Below are 22,497 nucleotides of genomic sequence, written 5' to 3'. Positions count from 1 at the left end.
GCCAAAGTCCTACTGATTTTGCATCTAACAGTGCCCTTCCCCATTCCAACAGGATTAAGGGCAAAGAGCAAAATAAGAGGAAGTTAGAAATAAATAATAGTTAAAAGGCAAGTCCACAGAATCTTCACCAGGTAACATTGAAAGTCTTCAGGTTTTTTGTTGTTGTTGTTTTTTAGTCTTCAGGTTATACAAACAGGTTAATACTCTCTTCCCTTTGTTCTTCCTTTGTGCTCCCTAATAAGGAATGATGGGTCAGTCTTCTCTCAGCCTTCACTCAAAGGAAAGGGAAAAGTTACCAAATTCGGATGTTATCGGGGAAGAACATAGAAATTTGGTTCTCCTTAGTGATTTACTCTACAGGATTAATTATTTGAATCACAAGCTTTGTTATCAAAACATTGATGCAAATCCCCACGCTAATGTCCTTCTTTAATCTGTTCCTTGTTTGTACAATCTAGGTACCCAGTAACTGCCTGACTTGGGACTGAGTCATCCTCTGCCCAAGCCAGGTAGCAGTTGTCACACCTGTGACGTTCAGGCATGTTGTTGGTAAGAGCAATCAGCACAATATATAGTTCCAGCGGAAATGTCCGGTGACAGAGCACCATGGCTTCTGACAAAGGTAAACTGGACCCAGAGTCTGGCAAACTCTCTATTCTTGAAAAGGGCAAAAACTGTGTGTGTGTGTGTGTGTGTGTGCACGCGTGCGCTAGCGCGTCTCCTGCCTGTACTTTTGTCCTTAGGCATTTTTCAACTTTTCTATTTCTTAATATATTGATATTATTCTTAAACAAGGTTTATTATTATTAATACTAACTTTTCACATCCACAAATGATTTTGATCAAATGACACCAAATCAACAATGCTTATTTCACCATAATATAAAATAAAGTAAAAAATATAACTGTTAATATATATATGTATAACTGTTAAATAACAGTTTAAAATAGCAACAGAAATGAAAGAACAAGCTCATATTCATTGATAATTTAAGATTCAGTTACTTAATGTTGGAGAAATTCGTGGGAGAGAGAGGACACTTTAGGATGTGGAAGGAAATGATTTTCAGCTGAAGTGAGATTTGAGCTGGATCCTAAAAGGGTTTCAGAATTTGGTTTGGCAAAAAGGAAGAGAGTCTTGACTGATACAAAGAGCTTGAGAGAATTTATAAAGATCATGTGTGGAAATAAAAGAATAAACTGGTTTTGGCTCAGGTTGTGATCTCAGGGTTGTGAGATCAAGCCCTGCATTGGGCTCTGTGTTCAGCTGGGAGTCTGCTTAAGGATTCTCTCTCTGCATTTCCCCACCACACTGTCTCTCTCTCTCAAATAAATAAATGAAAATATAAAAATATAAAAGAAAGAAAGAGAAATTTCTGGGTGGGTTGGTGCTTGGGTGTCTGCCTTTGGCTCAGGGCATAATCCCGGGATCGAGTTCTGCATTGGGCCCGCTTCTCCCTCTGTCTATGTCTCTGCCTCTCTGTGTGTCTCTCATGAATAAATAAATAAAATCTTTAAAGAAAAAAAGAGAAATCTTTAAAGAAAGAAAGAGTTCAAAGAAAGAGAGAAAGAAAGAAAACAAACCTGGAGTGATATTATAGATGGCTTTTGAGTGCCAAGCTAAGGAAATTGAGCTTGATCTTTTTAGAGAAAATTTTTGGAGAATTTGTGAATAGCATAGCCATGACTAAAATAGTGCTTTTTTTTAAATTTTCTTTTATTTTTTTAGAGAGGGTGAGGGGGTGAGGGGCAGAGAGGGAGAGAGAAAGAGAGAGTCTTAAGCAGGCTCCATACCCAGCATGGAGCCCAACATGAAGCTCCATCTCACAATCCTGAGATCACAACCTGAGCCAAAATCAACAGTTGAACTCTTAAGCAGGTTCCCCTAAAATAGTGCTTTAGACATACTTAGCTGGCTTTGGCGCCTTTGTGACGGCAAGCAGAAAAGACTTGGAAGCAAAGAGACCCATTAGGAGACTTTGCGGGAATACGAGCATGATGATAGCAGAGGATATATATATATATCAGTCTTAGATTTTAATAACAATATTTTTTACTCCATTATGCTTTTCCTCTACTAAAATTCTCTTGTGTGTGTTGGGGGAAAGACTAAAAGCATTATTAAGTGTCTGGGTAATATCCCTGGCTTTCCTCTGAAGGTGGTCTGTTTTTTCCTCTCAAACCATCCCAACTCATGTGACTGCTATTATTGCCTTGCATCAAAGGGGTATAGATTCTGAAAATATATCTCACTCTTTCTTTTTCTTATTTCTTCTTTTTTAATAAGATTTTATTTATTTATTTGACAGAGAGCAATAGCACAAGCAGAGGCAGCAGCAGGCAGAGGGAGAGGGAGAAGCAGGCTCCCTGATGAGCAAGGAGCCCTATGGCGGGCTTGCTCCCAGGACCCTGACATCATGACCTGAGCTGAAGGCAGACACTTAAGTGACTGAGCCACCCAGGTGCTCCTTTCTCTCTCTCTTTTTTTTTTCTTTAAGATTTTATTCATTTATTTGAGAGAGAGAGAGAATACAAGCAGTGGGAGGGACAGAGGGAGAGAGAGAAGCAGACTCTCTACTGAGCAGGGAGCCTGATGTAGGGCTCAATCCCGGAGGGATTTTGACCCGAGCCAAAAGGCAGACACTTAACTGAATGAGCCACTCAGGTTCCCCTATCTCATTCTTTCTTTCTGAAGTTCTCACTGCTGCTTCACCCAGAGTTCTCCCACCATTAATATGACCTTCTTCTATAGCTATGGCCTCTGTTTCTACAGGGCTCCCTCTGAGTGGACCTGCTGCTTCAAAGGCCCCAATTTGGATTGTCTGAGATGTATCCATTCTAAGATATTAGCCACCTTCTTCTTCCTCCATCTCAGTGCTTAAATTCCCTGTACATCCTCTTAAGGATAAGAGGTTTACTCTTCAGGTCACACTTAGGATAGTGTTTCTTGACTCTGTCCTTTTTCTAGATATCTGGTTAATTTCTCTTTTTATTTTTAATTTTTTTTAATTTTTTATTTTTTTAAAGATTTATATATTTATTTATGATAGACATAGAGAGAGAGAGAGAGAGAGAGAGAGGCAGAGACACAGGAGGAGGGAGAAGCAGGCTCCATGCCAGGAGCCCGATGTGGGACCTGATCCCGGGACTCCAGGATCATGCCCTGGGCCAAAGGCAGGTGCTAAACCGCTGAGCCACCCAGGGATCCCCTAATTTCTCTTTTTAAAGGTCTCACACTCCAGAGACACCTGGGTGGCTCAGTCGATTAAGTGACTGACTCTTGATCTTAGGGTTGTGGGATCCAGACCTCTCTCACCCACAACATTGGGCTCCATGCTGGACTTGCAGTCTGCTTAAGATTCTCGCTTTCTCTAAAAAAAAAAAAAAAAAAAAAAAAAAAAGACAAGAGAAGAAAAAGAAAAGAAAAATGTCCCACATTCTAGCTAGAATTATAGCTCCCCGCTGGGTAACTCTCTACTATCTAGTACAAATGCACAGAGAGTGGCCACACACATACACAGAACTGAGGAGGAAAAAACTTTTCCTTTACCCTCTTAGATTCTGTTTTGGGGCCCCTGCAGATTTAAACTACCAAAAGACAGATTAGCAAAAGAAAAGACAAAATCATGTACAAGAGTTCACAAAAATGGGACTCAAAAAGGTGGTTAGTGTTTAGGGCTTGTATACCATCTTCATAGGAAAGCAGAGAGTTAGAAGAGCACTTATGGGAACACAAATAAACTTTTAGGAAATAGAGATGGGCCCTTAGGAGAATAGATACCCATATGATAATTTTGTGACAATGTCTGTGTGGGCGTGTATCTTGAGTGGTAAGAGACAATCTCCTCTGGTTGTTCCAGGGAATGGGATTTATGACAATTGGTTTCTTTTGAGTTTTTTTGAAAGCCTCTGCTTGTAGGAAAATAAGGGATTTCAGGGCAAGGCAGTCTCTTTTTAAATGTTTTCAAATCCAAATTATTTTTGTGCCTAAGTGGCACATTCTGGACACCTCAACACGTGCACGTGCATGCACGCGCACACATACACTCACACACAGAAAGCCTTGGGCAAAATGCCTCCTATTTTGGAGGAAGTGTCTTCCAGGTCTTTTGACTCTTCTTGGCTTAAAAACATCACCACAGGGGCACCTGGGTGGCTCAGTCGGTTAAGTGTCTGCCTTTGGCTCAGCTCCTGATCCCAGGGGCCTAGGATCGAGCCCCGCATTGGGCTCTTTACCCAGTGGGGAGTCTCCTCCTTCCCCCCTCCTGCTTGTGCTCTCTCTTTTTCAAATAAATACATAAAATCTTAAAAAACAAAACAAAACACACCTCAGAGTTAAGGTTTGCCAGGAGGATAGACTGAATGTCCTGCCTGCAGCTCAGCATAGCCACATCACCCTCAGAGGTGGCAGTGATGTATGCACCTCTCTGGCCCACTGAGGAAGGGTATCATGTGGGGGAACCATCTGCTCTGTGTCTCCTCTTTCTTGGAAAAGAGACTGGTGGGATGCCTGGGTGGCTCAGCAGTTGGCATCTGCCTTCAGCTCAGGGCGTGATCCTGGAGTCCCAGGATAGAGTCCCACATCAGGCTCCCCACAGGGAGCCTACTCCTCCCTCTGCCTTTCTCTCTCTGTGCCTCTCATGAATAAATAAATAAGATCTTAAAAAAGAGAGAGAGAGACTGGTAATAATGACAATAGAGCCTTTTGATTTATTGGTCCTTTTATCCCATTTCCACAAATTTTATCTTTCAAATAACCAGGGAGCAAACACCATGAGTTCTCGTTGAAAAAAAAAAAAAAAAATCCATGGGCTTCCAAATAAAAAAAAAAAGACTTGCATTTCTGTTCTCAAAGTTTTAGTATTCTGTGCTGTGAATACTCTGAATTCAGGCGAGGCCAGTGCTCATTTTATCTCTCCAAAGCTCCGTTTTGAGAGGCATGGGCCTCTAAATTCCAGGACTTGAACTTGAATCATCCTTATATGCTCTCATGGTTCCCAGGACACTTTGAGAATACAATCTGTGGCTTAGAATATAAACTCCACGAGCATAAAGATAGGGATTTGCTTTGGTTCCTGTTCCTGTCCTTCAAAGGCCTACATTTCGTAGGCCTGTCATCAACATTTGTTGAAAGGATGGGGCACCTGTGTGGTTCAGTCAGTTGAGCTTCCAACTGTTGATTTTGGCTCAGGTCTTGATCTCGGCTCAGGTCTCGATCTTAGGGTTGTGAGATTGAGCCCCGAATCAGGCTCCATGCTGGGTGCAGAGCCTGCTTACGATTCTTTCTCTCTCCTTCTGTTCCTCCACCCCCTCTAGAAACAATAACAACAACAACAATGAAAACCTAAAAAAACTAAACAAAATCCCAAAAAACATTTGTTGAAAGCTTAAATAAGTGAAACCCCCACTTTCCCTACACAGACTATAGTTTGCCAGGTTTCAGGGGTGACTTACCTGCTGGTCACCAGTAGGCTCTTCGTGGCCATTCTTGATATCTGGCCCTATGTGACAGCAAAAGGATGGGCACAGGAACCAAACAGGGCTCTTGGCTGTTCCATGGAGTCTTTTGACTAAAGGAGGATCAGGATTATCTCCATTCCCTGAAACCTTGTGCACTGAGATCTCAGATGACTGGTCATGGCCATGTTGACTCAACTTTTACTTCCTGGCTCCCAATTCCCCTGTTAATATTATTGTTCTTTTCTTTCCCTAAGGGCACTGGTTGTTGCTTCTTGCTCTTCCTCCTTCTGTGTTAGCATGATTCAGAGGGAGAAGTCTGTCACCCTTGAGATCCTCTATGCAGCAGCATTTTGCAGTCAATGCCTTCAGTACCCGCTGGGCTCCAGGTGAAGCCTGGTTCTCTTCTATTGGTTCAATAATATCTTTCTGTGTGTACTTTGCAAATGTTTTTTCACTCCTGTCACTTATGCAGATGCTTTTTCTCATTCCTCTTGATTTGTGGTTAAATAGGCTCTATCTATGCTCATGACCCTGAGATCAAGAGTCTCAGGGTCATGAAAATGTTATCTCTATACCCAACATGTGACTCGAACTCACAACCCTGAGATCAAGAGTTGCAAGCTCTATGGACTGAGCCAGCCAGGCACCCCCATGCTGTTGTTGCTGTTGTTGTTGTTGTTTAAATATTTTATTTATTCATGAGAGACACAGAGAGAGGCAGAGGGAGAAGCAGGCTCCCCTTGAAGAGCCCAATATGGGGCTCAATCCTGGGACCTGGGATTATGACCTGAGCTAAATGTTGGTAGCTAAAGGTAGCTAAAAGACGCTCAACCACTGAGCCACCCAGTGCCCCTCCATTTTGTTGTTTCTAATTGAGAAACTGCCAAACTGTTTCCTAGAGTGGCTGTACCAATTTACATTCCCACCAGCAATATATGAGAGATCCACTTTCTTTGCATAATGCTGTTCTCCACCCCCCCCCATATATATAATGGATAGTAGTGAGATTCATTCAGTCATTTGTTTAATAAATACCTATTGCAAACCAACATGTTTCAGGCAGTGTGATAGGATCTGGAACAAGATATACATAACCCATATCCCACATAATTTACAATTCAGTGTTATTATAGGCATATAAATACCAATCAAAATATAGCATCATTGCTATGTTGAAGGAAGTACAGAATGCTATGGAAGTACATAGAAATTACACAAGAGCCTCTGAGGAATGACTTTCTCATTGCACTTAATCATTCTTGTTGGAGCATTAAGGAGGATTACTTGGTTTGGGATTGGGTAAATAGATTTCATCAGAGCCCTTAAAAACTTGCTTTTCTTGGTAGTCCAATCCAATTAATACTGGAGATAATTTTTTTTTTTTTTTTTTGGAGAGAATCTTTAAACTCCATTTTCTGATATGGGTTTGCAGGTTTGGAAGACAGAGTTTTTGTTTTTGTTTTTGTTTTTGTTTTTAGCTAAATTTGTGTGTGGGTGTTCTTTGACATAATCATCTCTTGGTCAACAGGTCCTTCAGCTGGAGATGCCACCTTGAGGTAAGAATAATACTATCATAGTGACCATTTTTTTAGAAGATTTTATTTATTTATTCATGAAAGACACACAGAGAGAGGCAGAGACATAGGCAGAGAGAGAGTACTTTACTTTTTGTTTCAATAATTACCTTCCGGGGGATCCCTGGGTGGCGCAGCGGTTTGGCGCCTGCCTTTGGCCCAGGGCGCGATCCTGGAGACCTGGGATCGAATCCCACGTCAGGCTCCCGGTGCATGGAGCCTGCTTCTCCCTCTGCCTGTGTCTCTGCCTCTCTCTCTCTCTCTCTGTGACTATCATAAATAAATAAAAAAAAAAAAAAAAAAAAAAAGAATCATCTGGGGGATCATTTAAAAAAAAAAAAATAATAATAATTACCTTCCAATGGGGCACCTGGGTCGCTCAATGGTTGAGCATCTGCCTTTGGCTCAGGTCATGATCCCAGGGTCCTGGGATTGAGTCCCACATTGGGCTCCCCACAGGAAGCCTGCTTCTCTCTCTGCCTATGTCTCTGCCTCTCTCTGTGTGTCTCTCATGGCTGGAGAAATAAAATCTTAAAAAAAAAAAAAAAAAAAGTACCTTCCAGCTTTGTTCTGTTATTGTCTTACCTTTGTTTCTTTTCTGTTTAAATCACATGATTGAATAGCTACTAGTGAAAAATCCGGAGAACTCATTTGTCACTTTGATTTCATCTTTTTGTTTCATACTATATACCCATTTTCAAACATAGCATTATAGCAGGGGGTCATCTGTCAGGGAATATGGGTGGAAGGATTGATCTATGTAATAAATAAATGTAATACTTTAGGGATGAATGGAAATATTAGGATGTAATAAGCTGTTGACTCAACCATATTACAAAAAAGAGCCCTCAGCACAATCCTGAGTGTCCCCCGAGTTCCAGCTTTGACGCATGGAAAGTATTAAATCTAAAGATGTCATTGGGAGGGGTGCCTGGCTGGCTCAGTCAGTAGAGCATGTTACTCTTGATCTCGGTGTTGTAAGTTTGAGCCCCACACTGGGTGTAGAGATGACTTAAAAATAAAAGCTTAAGAAAATAAATGAATAAAGATGTCATTGGGAGCAGTTTGAATTTTTTTCTTATGAGGAATTAGTATACAGAATTTATTGTGGAAGAATCCTAAGGCTGAATCTCTCTCTTCTTACATTTGGCAACAGAATCTTGTTGGCAATTTGAGGCTTCTATGCCCAAAAATCTAGTTAGAGTCCACTAAGGCATGAAGATTAACAATTGGGACATGGCATTTCTATGGTGAGATAGAAAGATTAAAATATAAAGAGAAAGCTTATTTTTAAAATTTTTTAAAAAATATTTTAGTTATTTATTTGAGAGAGAGACAGAACATGAGTGGAGGACAGAGAGAGAGGGAAAAATGGACAGTTTGCTGAGCAGGGAGCCCAAGTGGAGCTTGATCCCAGGACCCTGAGATCATGACCTGAGCTGAAGGCAGATGCTTAACTGACTGAGCCACACAGGTGCCCCAAAGAGAAGCCTTTAAAAGAGCAACAAAGACACCTTTATATCTGAATTTAAAATTACCAAGTAATGGTATAAAGAGAGTGATAACCAAATAGCATGAGTTGGGAAAAATCTCTTCACTATGCTTGTGAGAGAAACTTTGATAATTCAAAAGGACCTCCTGAGGTAACTGAGAAATAGAATAGAAAAAAAAGTTTTCTGAGATGTCATGTTTTAGATCTGCCTGGTAGAAGAGGGGAGCAGGAAATGATTTCTAAGGTCCCTCTAAAGATAGCATGACCACATGGGAGTGCTTTTTGTGTTTCAGGAGGAGAATTGAACCCTGGGAATTTGAAGGCTTCTTTGACCCTAGAGAACTCCGTAAAGAGACCTGCCTCCTCTATGAAATCCAGTGGGGCACAAGCCATAAGACCTGGCGAAACTCAGGCAAAAACACCACCAACCATGTGGAAATCAATTTTATAGAAAAGTTTGCTGCAGAAAGACAGTATTGCCCATCCATTCGCTGCTCCATCACCTGGTTCCTGTCCTGGAGTCCCTGTTGGGAATGCTCCAATGCTATTAGGGGATTTTTGAGTCAACACCCTAGTGTGACTCTGGTTATTTATGTGGCCCGGCTTTTCTGGCACACGGATCCACAAAACCGGCAAGGACTCAGGGATCTCATTAATAGTGGTGTGACTATCCAGATTATGACAGTCCCAGGTAAACACAATAAACAAAGAGTCTTGGGTGTTGATGGGAGACTGTGGTACTGGCATGTTTCAAGGCCAGGAGCTTGATTATCCCACTCTGGAAGTCTCAGAAGTAAAAGTCCAAAATAACATGAGAAAGGACCAGGTCTGATCTTCATAGTAAGGAAAATATCAAAAAGAGGACTCCTTTCTCCATTCCTGCCACTATAACCTCTCAGCTGTCTTCAAATAAACTACATTGTCTTATTTTAGGGATTCTGGGGGGAGTTTAGCCTATATCCAACAGCAAATAGACTACTGGGCTTTATCTAAACTGTATAAGAAAAAAAAAAAACTATATAAGTGAGGCTCTCTTTAAAGTAACTTTCTGCTGTATTTGTTGAATGAACCAAGATTTGTGTTTCCTTAGAGTATGATCACTGCTGGAGGAATTTTGTCAACTACCCACCTGGGAAAGAAGATCACTGGCCAAGATACCCTGTTCTATGGATGAAGCTATATGCACTGGAACTTCACTGCATAATTCTAGTAAGTTACTTTAAGGGACGAGATTCTGATGCCAAAAGAAGCATCCTTCTTCAAACTTCTTTTCCGATAAATTGACATGTACACTCACCATCTGTCATTTATATTGAAATTTGGTTATTTAACTACTTGATCCATCTGAAAAAAATGTGAGAATAAAATGATCTCTTTGTAGGAAGTAAGTGGGAGAAGGAAAAGGATAAACTGGTCTGTGATATATGTGGACTCCATATTAATTTGATATTACTATTATCATTATTTTTTAATTATCATTATTTTTTTAAATGATTTTATTTATTTATTTGTGAGAGACAGAGAGAGAGAGAGAGAGAGAGAGAGAGAGTCAGAGACACAGGCAGAGGGAGAAGCAGGCTCCATGCAGGGAGCTGGATGTGGGACTAAGTCCGCGACTCCAGGATCACGCCCTGGGCTGAAGGCAGGTGCTAAACCACTGAGCCACCCAGGGATCCCTACTATTATCATTATTATTACAACACTTACTGGCTTTACAGAATGGCAGATATTCTCCTTTCCTATATTGGTGTGTGTCATCCTATTGAAGAAATGGAGGTGTCTCATTTGTATTCTCTTCAAAGTTGTTCAATAATCTTTCAACTAATGTTTTAAAATGTTTGTGGTAGGGGGGTTTGGGTGGCTTAGTTGGTTAAGTGGCCAACTCTTTTTTTTTTTTTTTTAAGGTTTTATTTATTTATTCATGAGAGACACAAGAGAGAGGCAGAGACATAAGCAGAGGGAGAAGCAGGCTCCCTGTGGAGAGCCCGATGTGGGACTCCATCCCAGGACCTGGGTTCATACCCTGAGTCAGAGGCAGATGCTCAACCACTGAGCTACCCAGACATACCAAGCGGTCAGCTCTTGATTTTGACTTGGATCAGGATCTTGGGGTCCTGGGATCCAGCCTCCGTCAGGCTCTACACTCAGTAGGGAGTCTACTTGAAGATTCTCTCTCTCCCTCTGCCACTCCCCCCCGCCCCCCACTTCAACTTTTCTCTTTCTCTCAGATAAATAAATACATCTTAAAAAAAATAAAATAAGAGAAAATAAAACAAAATGTTTGTGGTAATAATAGTATCAAGAAAAATATTATTCTAACTTTTTTTTCTTCCAGAATCTCCCTCCCTGTTTAAAGATTTCAAGAAGAAATCAGCATCAGCTTACATTGTTCAGACTTACTCTTCAAGACTGCCATTACCAAACAATTCCACCTCCTATCCTTTTAGATATGGGGTTGATACAACCTCTTGTGACTTGGAGATGAATAGAGTGGTTCCTTCCATGACACTGTTTCTGTATCAGGCACTGAAAACCCATGGAAGAGTGAATGCTTTTGGAATGTAGAAATTTTCAGTTTGTGTTTCTATACATCAAAAATGAATCATCCAAAAAAGAAATTAAAAAAAAAATCCTAGTCACAATAGCATCAAAAATAAAATACCTCAGAATAAATTTAACAAAGGAAGTGAAAGGTTTGTACACTGCAAAACCCAGGACGTTGATGGAAGACATTGCAGAACATGCAAATACATGAAAATATAACCCATGTTCATGGGTCAGTAGAATTAATTTTATTAAAATTTCCATACTACCCAAAGTGATCTGTAGAATAAATGCAATCTGTATCAAGATTCTAATGGTATTTTTTTTTTACAGAAATAGAAAAACAATTCTAAATTTCATATGAAACTAAAAAAGAGGGATGCCTGGGTGGCTCAGCAGTTGGGCATCTGCCTTTGGTCAGGGCCTGATCCTGGGATCAGGGATCAAGTCCCCCAAAGGGCTCCCTGCGTAGAAACTGCTTCTCCCTTTGCCTGTGTCTCTGCCTCTGTGTGTGTGTGTCTCTCTCTCTATGAATAAAATAAATAAATAATCTTAAAAAAATAAAAAATAAAAAGCTTCTGCATAGCCAAAGAAACAACCAGTAAAATGAAAAGGCGACCTATGGGATGGGAGAAAATATTTGCAAACTACATATCTAATGAGGGGCAAGTATTCAAAATATATAATGAACTCATACAACTCAAGAGCAAAAGAACTAAACAATCTGATTTTAAAATGGGCAAAGGACCTGAATAGATATTTTTCCAAAGAAGATTTTCAAATGGCCAACACCTATGTGAAAAGTTGTACAACATTACTAATAATCAGGGAAATGCAAAACTACAATGAAATATCACTTCACACCTGTTAGAATTTCTATCATCAAAAATATAATTGATGGGCAGCCTGGGGGCCCAACCAGTTAAACTTCTGCCTTTGGCCAGGTCATGATCCCAGGGTCATGGGATCAAGCCCTGCATCAGGCTCCCAGCTCAGTAGGAAATCTGCTTCTCCCTCTCCCTCTTCTTCCTTGCTCATGCTCTTTCTCTCTCCTCTCTCAAATAAATAAATAAATAATATGTTAAAAAATAATAAGTGATAACAAATGTTAGTGAGATTGTGGAGAAAAGGGAACAGTTGTACACTGTTGGTGGGAATGTAAATTGGTAGAGCCACCATGGAAAACAGTATGGAAGTTTCTCAAAAAATTAAAAATAGAAATACAATGGGGTGCCTGAGTGTCTCAGTTGGTTGAGCATCCAATTCTTGATCACAGGTCTTGATCTCAGGGTCATGAGTTGGGTGTGGTGCCTACTTAAAAAAGAAAAAAGAACTACAGTATGATTCAACAATGTTTTTCCTGAGTATATATCTGAAGGAAACAAAATCGCTATCTTGGGGTTCCTGGGTGGCTCAGTAGGTTAAGCATCTGCCTTTGGCTCAGGTCATGATCCCAAGGTCCAGGGATTAAGCCCTGAGTCAGGCTCACTGCTCAGTGGGGAGTCTACTTCTCCCTCTCCCTCTGCCTGCTGCTCCCCCAACCCCCGCTGTATCCTTTCTCTCTGAAATAAATAAAATCTTAAAAAAAAAAAAATGAAATCACTGTCTCAAGATATTTGTACCCAATGTTCATTGCAACATTGTTTATAATAGTTGAAGACATGGAAACAACCTATGTGTCCATCAATAGGAATGAATAAAGAAAATGTGATGTATATTATATACATACCCACATATATACATATATAGATGTGTGTATACACACACGCGAAGATTATATAGCCATAAAAAGGAGGTAATTCTGCTATTTGTGACAACATGGATGAAACTTAAGGGAATTATGCTATTTGAAATAGAAAAGACAGATACTATATGATCTCAGTTATGTGTGGAATCTAAAAAATCCAAATTCATAGAAACAGAGAAGATTAGTGTTTGAAGGGCAGGGATGAAGGTAGTCAAAGGGTAAAAACTTCCAGTTTTAAGATAAATAAGTTCTGGGGATGTAATGTACCACATGGTGATTATATTTAACAATACTGTATTGTATACTTGAAGTTTGCTAAGAGAGTGGATCTTAAATGTTCTTACCACACAGTCTCACACACACACACACACACACACACACACACAACTGTAACTATGTGAGGTGATGGATGTGTTTACTCACTTTATTGTAGTAATCATTTTGCAATATATATTATATCAAATCACTATGTTGTACCCCTTAAACTTACACAATGTTGTATGTTAACTATGTCCCAATAATGCTAGAGGAAAAAAAAGAATTTAAAAAAAAATCTAGAAATTTTAGCAAACAGTACTGTCATGGAGCATGTCACCTACTGCCCTCTTATAAATTATTCCAGTCCATTGTGGCTTTAAGACAACAATAAATATTTATTGTGTCAGCTTTATCAGGAATTCATGAGTAACTTATCAGAGTGTTTGTGGCTCAGGATCTCTCAAGAGGTTTCAGTGAAGCTGTCAGCCAGGGATGCAGTCATCTCCAGGCTTGACTGAGGCTAGAGAATATGCTTCCCAGATGGCACAGTCACAAGACTGGAAAGTAGGTGCTAGTGGTTGAAGGGAGGTCTGTTTATTGCCAGGATGCCTCTCCCCAGGCTGCTTAGGTGTCCTCATTTAAGGCAGCCAGCTTTCTACAGAGTAAGTTGCCTAAGAGAGACCAAGTTGGAAGTTGCCCCGTCTTTAATGACTCAGTCTTGGAATCATACACCACTTCTTCTGCAGTGTTATATTGGTAATGCCAGACAGCCATGATTCATGTGGGAGGGGACGACACAAGGACTTGAATCCCAGGAGGTGAGAATCACTGGAGGCCATCTTGCATTTTAACTGTAGGGACTTTTGCCGTGTGTTTGGGACAAATAATTACATGGAACCAATTTCTAAGATGCTAAAGGGAAACAAGGAACAGGTCATACTTATTTCTGACTCAGGACATCGTAAGATTTTTTTTTTTTTAAAGATTTTATTTATTCATGAGACACAGAGAGAGAGAGAGGCAGAGACACAGGCAGAGGGAGAAGCAGGCTCCATGCAGGGAGCCCGACATGGGACTTGATCCCGGGACTCCAGGATCATGGCCTAGGCCAAAGGCAGACACTCAACCACTGAGCCACCCAGGCATCCCAGGACATCGTAAGATTTTTTTTTTTTTCTTAATTTTTTTTTTTTTATGATAGTCACAGAGAGAGAGAGAGAGAGAGAGAGAGAGAGAGGCAGAGACACAGGCAGAGGGAGAAGCAGGCTCCATGCACCGGGAGCCCGACGTGGGACTCGATCCAGGGTCTCCAGGATCACGCCCTGGGCCAAAGGCAGGCGCCAAACCGCTGCGCCACCCAGGGATCCCAGGACATCGTAAGATTTAACAGAAGATTTACTAGTCAGAATTTATAGGATGATTTACTGTCGTAATTATCAACATCTTAAACTTTGAGTGGCTAAATGCAAAAAAACAGTTATTTCTTCCTCACACTGCAGCCTAATGTAAACTGGGTGAGAGTGTCGTGGATCTGTGCAGTTTTTTGGGACCCAAATTCCTTCCATGTCCTATGGCCTTCGGAGAATTCTGGAGTTCTCCACATTCAGCCCCTCATAGGAGAGAGAGCACACATGGGAGAATAGAGAGACAGAGACAAAAAGCATTAATTTGTGTGAAAGAGTGTATTTTATTTATTTTATTTTATTTTATTTATATTTATTTTATTTTATTTATATTTATTTTATTTATTTTATTTTTAAATTTATTTTATTTATTTTATTTTTAAATTTATTTTATTTTATTTTATTTTATTTTATTTTTTTTATTTATTTTATTTTATTTTATTTTATTTTATTTTATTTTATTTTATTTTATTTTATTTATTTTATTTAAGTAGGCTCCATGTTGGGCAGCCCGGGTGGCTCAGTGGTTTAGTGCCGCCTTCCGCCCGAGGCATGATGCTGGAGACCCGGGATAGAGTCCCACATCGGCCTCCCTGCATGGAACCTGCTCCTCCCTCTGCCTGTGTCTCTGCCTCTCTCTCTCTGCCTCTCTCAAATAAATAAACAAACAAACAAACAAACTCCATGGCTAGCATGGAATCCAACACGGGGCTTGAACTCATGACCCTGAGATCAAGACCCAAGGTGAGATCAAGAGTCTGACACTCAACTGACTGAGCCACCCGGGTGCCTTGAAAGAGTACTTTTAGAATCAAGGACTGGAAATGACAAACATCACTTCTGATTCAGTTCCACTAAGCAGAAGCAGTCATGTGGCTCCACTCAACTCTAAGAAAGACAGAAACATGGTCCAGGAAAAGAAGAAAATGGAGTTTGGTGAACACATAAAGTGCCTGCCACATGAGGAAACTAGGAAATGGAAAGATTATGCAATTTAGCCAGGGTCAGAAAAAGAACACCATGGAACTAAATAAAGCCAGTGTGCTTTTTAAAAAAATTATTTAATTAAAAAATTTTTTTGTTTGGGCATTCAGGATATGCCAGTAACCAACATCTCACCAATTTTCATAATGGAGGGACGCCTGGGTGGCTCAGCAGTTAAACATCGGCCCTCTGCTCCGGGCATGATCCTGGAGACCCAGGATCGAGTCCCACATCGGGCTCCCTGCGTGGAGCCTGCTTTTCTCTCTGCCTCTCTCTCTCTGTGTCTCTCATGAATAAATACGTAAAATCTTAAAAAGAAAAAACAACTTTCATAATGGAGTCAGATTGGCTCAGATACTTGCTTTGCTTGCCCTCCTGGGTTGGCATGGGGAATGCAACTCAGTTTTCTGGGTAGGTGTGTGGGGGGGGCATAAATACAGGCTGGGAACTTTTTTTTTTTTTTTAAAGATTTTATTTATTTATTCATGAGAGAGCCAAAGGCAGACACTCAACTGCTGAGCTACCCAGGCATCCTGAGGTTGGGAACTTATGGAAATGTCCATACGAAAATTATATGCATTTTTAATTTAATTTAATTTAATTTAATTTTTTAAATTTTTATTTATTTATGATAGTCACACATAGAGAGAGAGAGAGAGAGAGAGAGAGAGAGAGGCAGAGACACAGGCAGAGGGAGAAGCAGGCTCCATGCACCGGGAGCCCGACGTGGGATTCGATCCCGGGTCTCCAGGATGACGCCCTGGGCCAAAGGCAGGCGCCAAACCTCTGCACAACCCAGGGATCCCCTATATGCATTTTTTAATTAAAAATTTTTTTAAAGATTTATTTCTTTATTAGAGAAAGAGAGTGAAAGACATAGAGTGCAAACTGGGGAGAGGGGAGAGAAGAGAGAGAGAAAATCTCTAGCAGATTCCCTGCTGAGCTGGAACCCAGAATGGGGCTGGATCCTATGACCCTGAGATCATGACCTGAGCTAAAATCATTAATAAATAAAAATAAAATCTTTATTTATTTATTTTTTAAAAAAGATTTTATTTATTTACTCATAGAAACAGAGACAGAGAGAGAGGCAGAGACACAGGCAGAGGGAGAAGCAGGCTCCATGCAGAGAGCCTGAGGTGGGACTCAATCCAGGGTCTCCAGGATCACGCCCCGGGTTGTAGGCGGCGCCAAACCGCTGCGCCACCGGGGCTGCCCAAAATAAAACCTTTAAAAGAAATAGTTTATTTTTAAGTCATTTCTATGCCCAATGTGGAGCTTGATTAAGAACTCCGAGATCAAGAGTCATATGCTCTACTGAGCCAGCCAGCCACCCTGCCTTGTCTTGTATATTAAATATATTCCTCCATAGTACACACCCCCAATCACTTACCTTTTGTCAATTTATTCTTGCTTTAAAAGTTTTTGCTAGGGACAGCTGGGTGGCTCAGTGTTTGAGCATCTGCCTTTGGCTCAGGTCATGATCCCAGGGTCCTGGGATGGAGCGTCCCTGCAGGGAGCCAGCTTCTCTCTCTCTCTCTCTCTCTCTCTCTCTCTCTCTCCCCCTCTGTGTGTCTATCATGAATAAATAAACAAAATCTTTCAAAAAAATAAAAGTTTTTGCTAACTATGAGGCGCCTGGGTGACTCAGGCAGTTAAACATCTGGCTCTTGATTTCAGTTCACGTCATTTTTTAGAGTTATGAGAACCTGTTGGGGCTCCATTCCCAGCCCGGAATCCGCTTATGGTTCTCTCCCTCTCCCTCTGCTTCCACCCTCCAACCCCGTGTCTCTCTCTCTCTCTCTCTCTCTCTCCCTCAAAAAAAAAAAAAAAAAAAAAAATTTTCCTGCTAACTTGATGGGACACCTGGCTGGTTCAGTCCATAGAGAATGTGAATCTTGATCTTGGGGTGATGATTTCTTTTTTTTTTTTTGGGGGGGGGGTGATGATTTCAAGCCTCATGTCACTTGTAGACATTACTTAAAAATAAAATCTTAAAAAAAAAACATTTTGTTAATTTGATTTGGGAAGTTGGTAATGGATAAGTCATTAAAGTGTGAATCATAAGTAACACAAGAATTACATGACAAAGTTATAGAACAATATGGGAAAGACTTAAAACTCTAAATAAACACATAACATATTAAGTAAGGATATACCTATGATCATCATATTTCTTGAAGAAAAATAAGTTTAGATTGACCCTTAGTGAATCTCTGAGGTCAATATAAATTTTTTCAATTTTGAAATCTCCATCTTGCTCAAATATACTCAATCTGGTCGTTTAATTTCTGTTGTGTGTCTGAACCTTTTCACATTCACTACTCTCATCAAATTTTTCCCTGTACTGTTCCTTCATCTCACCATTCTACCTTATGCAAAATCCACTTGACTTGCCTCACTCATCTTTATTTCCACAGTGACTAGGTCAGTGGCAAATATAGGACCTCCCTGTCTATACAATCATTTCATTAGGAAAAAAAACCCCCAATAATTTAAAACTACTAAAGGCTACATGAGAGGGTACAAGGAACACTGTATGTCAGAAAACCTAAAAATGTTCATAGCTCTGTCATTTAAACACTGTAACCTTGAATAAGTATATTAACTCGTCTGGGCCTTAATTTAATCATCTATAAATTTTAGTGATCATGGCTTAAGGAAAAGATTAAGATGATATATGGTTTAAGGAAAGGGAAGATTGAAGTCAGAAACTTCTATTTCTCTACTCCATTAGCCATCTATTGCTATATAATAAATTACCCCCAAAACCTTGTGGTTGAGTCAAGACACACTTTCATTTTCTGTGGCAAGAACTTGGGAGTGGCTAGGTGGGTGGTTCTTGGTGTGGGTTTAGAATTTGACTCTAGTACTTCAGCACTTCTAATAGATCTGCCATTTGTCAAACATTTGCAAATTTTGTTAATATTTCAAATCCACAGGGCTCCTGGGTGACTCAGTTGGTTAAGCATCAGACTCTTGATTTCAGCTCAGGTCATGATCTCAGTGAGGGTTGTGAGATTGAGCCCTGCCTGCCTCAGGCTTCTCACTGGGCATACAGCCTCTTTTAAGATTCTTTCTCTCTCTCTCAGGGCACTTGGATGTCTCAGTGGTTGAACATCTCCCTTTGGCTCAGGTTGTGATCTGTGGGTCCTGGGATTGAGTCCCGCATCAGGCTCCCCACAGGGAGCCTGCTTCTCCCTCTGCCTATGTCTCTGCCTTTCAATCTGTGTCTCTCATGAATAAATAAATAAAATCTTAAAAAAAAAAAAAAAGATTCTCTCTCTCCCTCACCCTCTGCCCCTCCCTTCTCTTCCTTTCTCTTCCAAAAAATAAAATCTACATCATTTCTGCAGGAAGTTGGTTTTCTTTCCAGTTTTTAAAATTTCCTTGCCTGATTTATAGAAAACTGATAGTATCGGAATTTTCTTATATGTCATGGGGGGGGGAGGGGGGCTGTTGATCCGAGACTGTCATATCAACCTTGGGAACTCTTGCCAGATGTATTAATAGGAAATACCCAAGTTGGTTTTTTCCTACAGAATGGGCTGACTTGAATTTTGTTTGTGAGACAGGAATAATATTGTCTGCTCAGGAAAATTTCAAGCACAGAAGAGAGAAGAAAAAAATTCCCAGGGCTCCCAGGGTAATAGTAGATTCAGTAAGCAATTACATAGTTTTGGGCATGAAGTCAGTGGTCCAGAAAGAATGTATCTAAGAAAAAGCGTGAACTTCCAGTTTTCCCACATTCTTGCCAACACTGGGTAATGGAAAAACAGTCCCTCTAGGAATTGTCTGTTATTATCCTTTGCCTATTTCTCTTTTGGTTTTTGTCATCTCTCCTCTATTAATTTGTAAGAGAGCTTTGTACATTAGAGAAAACATCCATTTCTGTGATATGTATTTTTCCCTTTTGATTTTGTTTTTTCTGTGCTCGTTTCAGCAGCACATATACTAAAATTGATTTTGTTTTTTCTTCCCCTTAGGAGAAATGTTAATTTTATGTAGTCACATATATAAATTTCTAGTTCTATATCATGCTGCGAAAGGTAATTTGTGTATCGGAACTATGCTATTGTGAATTATAATTTGAATTGTCATCAATATATATTTGGTCTTCATCCATATTTCTAGCATAGAGCTTCTAAAACCCTTGGAATTTCCTAAGTGGCTGGAGGGATGAAGGATTAAAGCCTCTTTTGTTATGTTAATGAGGTAATTTTTGGAATGCCCCAAGTCACTTAAGAAAGAGGGGTGGTTGCCAGGGGAACTGACCACGTGGTTAGAGGGTTGGAACTTCCAGTTCCAAGTTCCAGGAGGGGAGAGGAACTGGAGGTTAAATGGATCACCAGTGGCCAATAACTTAATCCATCATTGCTGAAGCACCAGAGCCATCATTCTTAAAAACTAAAGGGACAGGGTTTGAACAACTTCAGGGATGGTGAACAGCTGGAGATTTCAGGAGAGCTTTGTGCTTGGGGAGGGTGTGGAAGCTCCCATCATTTCCCCACACCTTGCTTAATGTATCTATTCTGATTGTTCCTGAGTTATATCCTTTTATAAGAAGCTGGCACTCTAGGAAGTAAAATGTTTCACTGAGTTCTATGAGGCCCTCCAGCAAATTAAACCCTGGGAGTGTTGTAGGAGCCTCTGATTTATAACCAGTTGGTCAAAAACACAGGTGATAGCCTGAACTTGTGATTGCCATCCTATTGCAGGGAGTTGCTGGAAACTTCAGTTTGTAGCTGGTCAGTCAAGACACAGGTAATGAACCTGCCATTGGTGTCTGAAGGCAGGGATTGGGGTATGGGAGGTGTGTGACAATCTTCGTGAGACTGAGACCTTATTATGTGGAATCTGATGCTATCTCCCAGTAAATAGTGTCAGAAATGACACCAGCTGGTGTCCTAAGCATTGCTTTGTGGTGTATGTGGGTGTCACCTTCCTTTCCTATTGGAATTGGGCCCAGAACCTCATTTAGGTACCCACAAAATGGTGGCCAGTCCACGTCACAAAACTAGCTGAAACCTAAGTCAGCTCCTACTTATAAGAAAGACATGCTCCGTTGTGGGTTTTTTTTTTTTTTTTAAGATTTTTATTTATTTATTCATGAGAAACACACAGAGAGAAAGAGGCACAGACAGAGGCACAGGCAGAGGGAGAAGCAGGCTCCATGCAGGGAGCCTGATGTGGGACTCGATCCCAGGTCCCCAGGATCACACCCTGGGCCAAAGGGAGTGCTAAACCTCTGAGCCACCCGGGCTGCCCCGACATGCTCCATTGTTAAAGAAACATGACAGACTAATCACGCGCCTCCCGCTCAGCTTTAGCTCACCTTGCCCTAGAAAATAGGTTTTTTTTTTTTTTTTTTTTAAATAGCTTTATAAGGAAATCCCTGACACCCTAGTTAATCATGCCACGTTTTCAAGTTGTGGCTTCTAAATGACTTATATAACTCACTCTTGGCCAAACATCCCTGAGAAGAGTGCTTCATTGCTTATGAGGGACCATACTCCCCTAGTACTGGATGATTTTCCCTTGAGTGAAGGACATCAAACTTGTTTGTTTTACTTTCATCTTTAACGATGCTTATTAAGGGACTCCTGGGTGGCTCAGTGGCTGAGTGTCTGCCTTTAGCTCAAGTCCCACATCAGGCTCCCTACAGGGAGCCTGCTTTTCCCTTTGTCTGTGTCTCTGCCTCTCTGTGTTTCTCATGAATAAATAAAATCTTAAAAACAAAAACAAAACAATGTATATTAAGACTCTTACCTCTTCCAGAGTATAAATATATTCACTCAGGGCCCCTGGATGGCTCAGTGGTTGAGCATCTTCCTTTGGTTCAGGTAGTGATCCCAGGGTCCTGGGATCAAGTCCCACATAAGCCTCTGCTCAGCGGGGAGCCTGCTTCTCCCTCTCCCTATGTCTGTGTGTCTCATAAATAAATAAAATCTTAAAATATATATCTATAGATATATATTCACTCATCTCCACCTCCTCCCACCCAAGATGGGGGGAGAGAGTTGACAAGAAAAACCAAGTAGACTCACCATGCTCTACAGCTATAGGGGCCCACTTGGGATTGTGATCTTAAATTCATAGTCTTTAATCTACCTTTTGTGTGGCCTTCTCCAGTTACACTGAGCTGCTAAGGTGTAGGCACGGAGAGTGCAGATGGGGTTTTAGCAGATGACAGCAATAAAGTGAGGAGCAAAATAGTTTCAGGTGAGTCGGAGTCTGAGCTGGATAAGAAAGAAAATAGAGAGGGCTGGTGGGTTGGGAAAAGTCAGAAAGGTCAACCAGCTAGAAATCTTGATAAGATCATTAAATAGGTCTCGTGGGTGTATTTAAACAATCAAGCTTGAAGAATGGTATGCTATAATCAGAAACAGGATGGATTAACTATTTTGAAAGCAAAGTACCTACAATTGATAACATAGCTGAGGGTGTGACCCAGGAAGTCTGTGGTGAGTTCCAGTAAAACATAGAAAGGAGGAGGAGGTCAAGTAACTAAGAGGTAAGCCCCATGACTGTCTTGCTGTTTTCTTGGTGTTCTTAATAAGTTTCAGAATTTTCCTTGGTGTTCTCACATGTTTCTTTTCATAGATGAACTTTGGAATAATTTTATGGGATTCTGAAAGGTCTGTTAGGATTTTCAAAATGTCTGGGGCGCCTGGGTGGCTCAGTGGTTGGGCATCTGCCTTTGGCTCAGGGCGATTCCCAGGTCCTGGGATCGAGTCCCACAAGACTTGTCTTGTCTCAGGGAGCCTGCTTCTCCCTCTGCCTGTGTCTGTGCCTCTCTGTGTCTCTTAATAAAATCTTAAAAAATTTTTTTTTGAAATGTCACCGTTGAGGCTGTAAATGGCAGATGAAAAAAGGCAACTTTTCCTCTATTCTCCAAAAATGTGGTCCTGTGTCCATTTCTTCCCAGCCAAGTTTCTTAAAATTATTTTATTTACCTATCTTTTGCTCCTCAACTCCTTCAGAAAACCTATGCTAAGGACAGGTAAACTCTCTTCAATTTTTATCTTCACGTAT

At 40.7% G+C, this 22,497-nt stretch overlaps 2 protein-coding genes across 5 annotated transcripts in view; both read left to right on the top strand.

The window, feature by feature from the left end:
* Nucleotides 1–6: 6 nt before the first annotated feature.
* Nucleotides 7–11,378, top strand: APOBEC1 (apolipoprotein B mRNA editing enzyme catalytic subunit 1). Of its 2 annotated transcripts, none has more exons than XM_077871174.1 (6): nucleotides 7–131; nucleotides 459–622; nucleotides 6,989–7,016; nucleotides 8,820–9,217; nucleotides 9,617–9,735; nucleotides 10,862–11,378. In XM_077871174.1, the coding sequence occupies exons 2-6, from the start codon at nucleotides 607–609 to the stop codon at nucleotides 11,009–11,011; spliced, it is 711 nt and encodes a 236-aa protein (XP_077727300.1). In that variant the 5' UTR covers nucleotides 7–131; nucleotides 459–606; the 3' UTR covers nucleotides 11,012–11,378. The 2 variants fall into 2 exon arrangements, with proteins under 2 accessions (XP_077727300.1, XP_077727301.1); XM_077871175.1 differs by having other exon boundaries at nucleotides 83–196.
* Nucleotides 11,379–19,763: 8,385 nt separating this feature from the next.
* RIMKLB (ribosomal modification protein rimK like family member B) overlaps nucleotides 19,764–22,497 on the top strand; it is a 170,206-nt gene continuing 167,472 nt past the window's right edge. The window contains exons 1-2 of one of the 3 annotated variants that reach the window (XM_077871157.1): nucleotides 19,764–20,226; nucleotides 21,595–21,684. The gene's annotated coding sequence lies outside the window, so the exon portion shown is untranslated. Of the gene's footprint in view, nucleotides 20,227–21,594; nucleotides 21,685–21,826; nucleotides 21,977–22,497 lie in introns of those variants that run through there. The other 2 variants (XM_077871159.1, XM_077871156.1) reach the window with 2 other exon arrangements.

This window comes from Canis aureus, chromosome 25, assembly GCF_053574225.1.
Source record: "Canis aureus isolate CA01 chromosome 25, VMU_Caureus_v.1.0, whole genome shotgun sequence".
NCBI classification, from domain to species: Eukaryota; Metazoa; Chordata; class Mammalia; order Carnivora; family Canidae; genus Canis; species Canis aureus.
Note: the sequence above shows the minus strand (reverse complement) of the source record. Positions and strands in the feature narration are given on the sequence as shown.